The sequence below is a fragment of the Triticum aestivum genome, chromosome 2B (assembly GCF_018294505.1).
Source record: "Triticum aestivum cultivar Chinese Spring chromosome 2B, IWGSC CS RefSeq v2.1, whole genome shotgun sequence".
Taxonomy (NCBI): Eukaryota; Viridiplantae; Streptophyta; class Magnoliopsida; order Poales; family Poaceae; genus Triticum; species Triticum aestivum.
Genome location: NC_057798.1, coordinates 487,436,485 through 487,443,343, shown reverse-complemented (window position 1 = coordinate 487,443,343; position 6,859 = coordinate 487,436,485). Strand labels below are relative to the sequence as shown.

Here is a 6,859-nt window from a genome sequence, read left to right as displayed (position 1 = left end):
TTATGTATAGAGTCAAGCTGAGTACATGTGTGGTAGTAGAAGTTGTGCCTCAGTTTCATTCTACTAATTGTGTCATTGTGTGTTGTTTGGTGGTTGGACCACAAAGGAGACATAGGTCTATAGTAAAATGGAAATTCCATATTCACGAAAACGGAAAGTTCCGTTTTCATGTCTGTTCCACCGCAAAACACCATCCCATTTTTGTTTCCATTTTCGCATAAAAAATTCCATCTCCACTTCCGATTTGCAAATTTCTGTTTCCGTTTTCATATTGCCTCTCCGTTTCCATTTTTCCTCCGAAAAAACAGAAAGTTTCCATTCCATTTTCATCCCTAACGCCAAAGCACGATCAACCTGACCACGAAGGTCTATTTCCTACAAGCAAACGAGAACAAGCAAGAAACTAAGATTGCAATCTGGATATTGCGAATAAAAGAGGAAAGCTTTATTAATGAAGGTGGGGTTCTGTCACGTCTTGGTCTGGTCGTTGAACACAAACGAAGTACGCCGAAGTTGCAACTGTACCGAACTTTTAATCTAAATAAAACCCGAAGTATAAACAGTGCCCTAAGGGCTGTATATATGGAGCAAGGGGGGGATTTCGTGGCCCTTGGGGAAGGAGTCCGAAACCAACTATATCTCTTATTTCCCCACACATACGGACTCTAAAAATAGCCTATACTTATGTATTTGAAATTACATGGGCCTGGCCCAATAATAAGGTGACACAACATGTAGAATAGCCTCTGGACGAAATTTATGAAGTGGCATCTTGTATATTTCGTCCAAGGCTTCATGACTCATTATGGTGGATTCAAAGCCCTGAAATCACCACTTGTAACTCCGTTCTTGTTCCACTTGCGCATGCCATCATCTCCATGCTTGGTCTTGCTCCAGTGTTCTTTCCTCTTATCCATGCCAGGCCCTTCATTTGTAAGCAAAACAAATGTATCCAATTTAGGCAGCATCATATTCTCATGAACATTAGAATCATTACCAAAAAACGAAAGTACCTGATAATTTAATTGGCATGCGCGAGCTCTAGTAATTCGTTCGGTATATGTAGCAGTAGGGGTTGTGGGTGTAACAATGGTAGTGATGTCCTCATCTCAAACCCACCCAGAAGAATATTCGAGTCAGAAAGTGGCATTAACAAATATTCTATGGGGAAGGCGGCCAACCTGCAGTTCAGGCTATCCGCAATCCGTTGCTGCTCGGCCTCATAATACCCCACTACTATCACCTCGCTCTTGTCGAAACTGATCTTACGCCCAGACATTTTTTCGAAACAAAGTAGGAGGAATTTGAGGTGATCTGACATCCGCCCACAAGTGTTGCCAGTATTTTTGGTCATTGGTTGGACGGTATTCGACATAAGCATAGTGTCGGTCTATAGTACTTCACTTTCGCCGATTTGTCGAGTTTTATTTATGAATTTTTGTTAGACTTTTTAATTTGGTTGTATGCATCATAATTATGTAGAGACCGGATGTTACTACTAATGCTTTATATCCGTAGAATGAGATGTCATTTATGAAAAAAGATGGATGATGACCAAAAGTGGCAGCAATCAAAGCAAACCTCAGCGCTTACCACACGGACACGGTCACTAACTTGTCGCCTTGACCGCCAACTTTGACCTCCTTCACACTGACGCCGTTAGTCACTACGTCACGGCGCGCACCAGTCGAAACTATCCAGACAAACGGACAAAACTCCTTCCGTCCCGGCAGTTTACTCCTACGCAAAAAATATAAATAAATCCGAAAGGCAAAACCCCCGAAACTTCTCCCCGTTCCCCTCTCTCCCTCTCTCTCTCGCGTCTTCTTTCTCCCCGCAACATTTCGTTCGATTGAACTCACGGGCCAGCGGGAACGAGAGCGCGGCCGCCGTTTTGACCCGCCCGGCCGGCGGATCAAGAGCCGTTATAAGCGCCTTTTCTCCCCCATACGGCTTCCCATGCAAGCCGCCGCCGCTGAGTTTTCTGCTCCGCCAGCGCCGGTCGCAGATTCCCGCGAAAGCGAGGGCCAGTGCTTTTCTTTTCTATCTATCTTGCTCTGTCCTCTCCCCCCTTTGTGCTCCCCGTCCTGCCAAAGTGGCAGAAAGCTGCAGCTGTTCTTCATTCTCGCGGGGGGCTGCCGGCGCGGTTCTCTGGCCTTGGTGGCCTGGGTGTGAAGGAGCCGCGGCGGGGGCGATCGATGGGCACGGTGAAGGCGTGGGTGGCGGGCAAGTACGCGGAGCCCATGGGGCCGATGCACGACTCGCTGCGCGTCGCCTACGTGGTCTTCTCCTTCTGCGCCGCCTTCTTGCTCGGCGGCGTCAAAGGCATGTGTCTATTCTCTTCCTTCCTGTGCTTGATCGCGCCTGCCTTTGTTTCTGACGGTGTGGCTTACTGTTCTGTTCTTGGGGAAATGGTTGTGCAGCGGTGGTGGTCGGCCCGGTGGCGGCGGCGCTGATGATACTGGGGAACGTGGGCGTCATACTCGTGCTCTTCCCGGCGCACGTCTGGTGGACCATCTACTCGCTCATCAAGTAAGCCCACTCTGCTAGTCTGCTTTTCGTTGTTGTGTTTTTTCGTGTGCTGGAAACAGAGCATTTTTGTTGGCTCCGAGCTTCCGATCCCTTGAGCTGAATGTTCAGTTCTGGGCGCAAAGTTCTGATCCTACCTTGTCCGTGGTTTCTAGAACCCGATTCTGCTGCCAATTCTTCAAATTTTAGTGGCGGATCAAATGACCCGACCACCACTGAGACACTAGAATGGTTAAACTGATCGCTGTTGGTTGCGTTCCTCTGCATTCTGAACCCAGGACGGACCGCATCAACGCGGGCCTGAAGCTGGCGGTGGCCATCGCGCTGCCGGTGCTGTTCGGGCTGTGGCTGGGCCTGGGCATCTTCGGGAGCGCCCTGGTGGCGCTGGGCTACGGCTTCTTCACGCCGTGGATCTCCACCTTCGAGGCGTTCCGGCAGGAGAGCGAGGCCAAGAAGTTCGTGCATGGCATTGTGGTAAGCTCAAACTTCAAAGGGACGACCGGCCGCTGTTAACTGTGAAAACTGAGTGAGAGATCGACGGTTGATTTCGGTTTCTCGCTGGTCGCAGGACGGGACGTGGGGGACGATCAAGGGCAGCTGCACGGTGGTGAGGGACTTCGCGGACATGTGCTTCCACTCCTACCCCGTTTACCTCAAGGAGTTCCGCGAGTGCTCCCAGGACCGCGAACCCCTCTCCATAAGGTATTCATTGTTTGTTACATGCTGTCAAAAAAATTGGTATTTATTGTTATACAGTAGCACTGGATGACCTGTCTGAAGCAGATTTTGTCCCATATTGTGACCTTGTGAGACAAGAAATTTTGTTTCATATTGTGATCTTGTGCGACAAGGACGTGCTTATTTACTTAACACATTTCCATAAGAAAAGCATTCTCTGGCAGCATACCGTTCTAGACTGCTCTAATGAAGCATAGTAAAGCCTGTTGATCCGGGTCGACCTCCCCCTCATGATCACTGCACGGCACATTATATATACATGTACAGTTGCTTGAAGCTGGACACTGAAAGTGACGTTGAATGCTCCCTCAAAAAATAAAAGTGATGGCGAACGCCTAAAATCGCCCTGAAAAACGTGCTCTGTTTTGTGCAGGCTGCTGGACGTGCCGTCGTGCATACTCGTGGGCCTCCTGGGGTTGATCGTGGACATACCGCTCTACACGGTGATCGCGCTGATCAAGAGCCCCTACATGCTCTTCAAGGGCTGGCAGAGGCTGCTGCACGACCTTATCAGCCGCGAAGGCCCCTTCCTGGAGCCGGTCTGCGTGCCCATCGCCGGCCTCACCATCCTTTTCTGGCCCCTGGTGGTGGTTGGGAGCGTCCTGCTGGCCGTCGTCTCCAGCATTTTCGTGGGTCTGTACGGGGCGGTCATCGTCTACCAGGTCTCTTTCTTGCCACTGCCATTTCTTTTCTTGCCACGCGTCCGATTCCATGCTACGCGCGAAAGAGATTGCCTGATGTGCTCAAGATTGTTCGTCGTCGCAGGAGAAGTCGTTCCGGCGGGGGGCTTCGTACGTGGTGACCATGGTCGCCGAGTTTGACGAGTACACCAACGACTGGCTTTACCTTCGCGAAGGCACTGTTCTTCCAAAGTAAAGTGTTCTCTCCACTGCTGTTTTTGAACACTTTGGGTTTGTAGCTAGTAGCTAGTCCTTTGTTATGTGCTGCTTTATTCGTTCCTCACGGTGCAAATGTTTTCCACCAGGCCTTCCTATAGGAAGAGGAAATCGTCCGACTCCGCGGAGTTCTCGGTCCGGCCAAATGTTTCTGTTAGGGGAGGTGAGCACCCTAGTTCATCCAGTGAAGCACCAGCAATGCTGGTTCCGACTTTGGTTCCGGCGAGGTCCGTCAGAGAGGCGATACAAGAGGTCAAAATGGTCCAGGTCCGTTTCTCACCTATGTTTAATTCTTACCAACCAACGCCCGTCTTATTTCACCAAAAATACCAAGAAACTTCACTATATGCATCTCCCTCTTTGAGGAAAATACTCAAACTTGGCAATAAGTGCATTCATTGTTTCAGTATCATCAATGTTATTCACATGTCTGGAAACAAAAGGCAATGGATACACTTTTCAATCCATGCTTCCTCTTTTATGCATGGCGATACATTTTTATTCTCGTATCCATGCTCTCATAGATTGGGTGAGCTAGTCCCAAGTATAGTAATGCCATTAATGAAATGGTATCATCAAGGAAGGGATTGCTCAGCATCTGCTAGTTGTTGGACGGGGTCCATGGTTTCTTAGATTAGGTGAGCTAGTTGTAATTGAGGAAGTGTTGTAAAAGCAAGGCCTGCATAACAGAAGGAATAGTTGAACAGCATAACTGCTGAATCTATTATTCAAAAGAAGCACATAAAAGAAGCAACGCTGGCCTATTGAACTTACAAGATTGTATGGTAGGTACTGACCTCGCCAGTGGCCACAACTAGAATATAGACTTTGATTCAAGGGTATGGAAGCTTGGTAGGCCCTATGTATAACGCATATCCATTGCAGTTTATGTGTAATACTCCCTCCGTTCGGAATTACTTGTCTCGGAAATGGATGTATCTAGAACTAAAATACGTTCATTTCTACGACAAGTAATTCCGAACGGAGGGAGTATGTACCAACCCAAACTCGAGTTGTTCTTTTTACACCTTCCTCTCTGATCAATGTTGGAATTTCTATCTTCTCAGAGCAAACTGAAAGCTTCTTTTAGCATTATTTGAAAATATAATGGGTACTAGATCATAGAGGAGTCTGTACAAAAATTTGACTCAAATGCCATGAGATGCATATGCGAAGGAGAAATCATAAATACGCAGATGTACTAGGTTTACCTCTGCTTTAAATGTAATGTAGTGGATTTCACTTACAACACCTGATTTTGCATCATGTATACATTCTAAAATAAATAAAAGTTGCCACCAAAAGAATTCTACACCGTGGTGTACATTGTGTTTCATCTTGAATATCATGTCCTGCCTGAATCCCTAATCATTCATTCTCCTTGATCTGCAGATATGGGAAAACGTTATGAAGTCATGCGAGCAGAGGGGCAGGGATCTACTGAACCTGAATGTCATAACCAGCGTGGACCTGACCGAGTGGCTAAGAACAAAAGACAGTGGCAATGAGACGATAAACCTGGGACTGCCTTCGTATGACATGCTGTGCACCGTCCTGCAGTCGATCAAGACCGGCTCCGCGGGGCTGCTGCTCGGCAACGGCGTCGAGGTCGATCAGCAGAACCGGCCGCAGGACCTGCTGCTGGACTGGTTCTTCCACCCCGTGCTGGTGCTCAAGGACCAGATACAGGTGCTGAAGATGACCGAGCAGGAAGTGAAGTTCCTGGAGAAGTCGACTCTTTTCGTCGGTAGTAGTTCTGCTACTGCCAGTGCGGATGTGTGGGATAATGGCGCCGAGACCCCCCGAGATCCTGTGCGGACCGCGCAGATCCAGGCGATCAGCAGAAGGTGTGCTGTCTCCTGCAACTGCTTATTTCTGCTATAGAATTTCATTTGACATGTCAGTTCGTTGTCGTTCTCTTTTTCTGACGCTGCTGTTGATCTGCTCGCAGGATGGTGGGGATAGTGAGGAGCATGTCCAAGTTCCCGACGTACCGCAGGCGATACAGGCATGTGGTGAAGCTACTGCTGGCGTACGCGGTGGAGCGGGAAGGCTCGTTCGGGTCGTCGGCGTCGGGTCCGTCGGTCTCCTTCGAAATCACACGCCTCGAAGTGTAGATAATGCCGTCGTCTTTTGCTTCTTTTTCTTCAGTATGTAAGTAGGTATCGCACGCCGTTTTTGTCTGTGCCTCTCCTGTTTCAAGTCTACTAGGAGCTTCTGTAATTTTGTGTAGTGGTAGTACTTTTTTTTCCTTTAGGTAATGGGAGTGTGTATAGTTGTGTTGTGAGATGATGCACGTGCCCAAACTTCATGCATGATCTTCAGTTGTGCTGTAAATTCTTGTATATGCATCTTCCTAGGGAATTGTTTGGTTCTTTAGGTGTTATACATTGTTGCATCTTTGCCCGGCCAGCTGTATTTACTGTGGAGAGCTGGCATGACGGTAACCTATATGAGCGAGAATTCCTCGAGTTTGACGGGGCCAAAATCTGAAAAATCTTGAGGAGAAACACACGAAGCAGCCAGCTGCTATCCACTTTCCCCTTGCATCGTTTTTTAGAGAAAAGGTCTCTTTCTCTTGTGCATCATTTATTCATTTTCTTTTGCGCTTGTTTTTCTTTTTTGAGAAACTTCTGCTCTTGTAAATCAAGGCCTATATGCGGGGCGGCACGCCCCCTGTTTTTTTTTCATTTCTT

General features: G+C 48.1%; 1 protein-coding gene across 1 annotated transcript; it reads left to right on the top strand.

Moving 5' to 3' along the window:
* The first annotated feature begins 1,800 nt into the window (after positions 1 to 1,800).
* Positions 1,801 to 6,537, top strand: LOC123045608 (uncharacterized membrane protein At3g27390). The gene is made up of 9 exons (XM_044468723.1): positions 1,801 to 2,325; positions 2,424 to 2,532; positions 2,808 to 3,003; positions 3,098 to 3,231; positions 3,641 to 3,929; positions 4,033 to 4,139; positions 4,253 to 4,430; positions 5,556 to 6,010; positions 6,115 to 6,537. Exons 1-9 carry the CDS (start codon positions 2,199 to 2,201, stop codon positions 6,278 to 6,280), a joined length of 1,761 nt encoding a protein of 586 aa, XP_044324658.1. The 5' UTR covers positions 1,801 to 2,198; the 3' UTR covers positions 6,281 to 6,537.
* Positions 6,538 to 6,859: the final 322 nt, after the last annotated feature.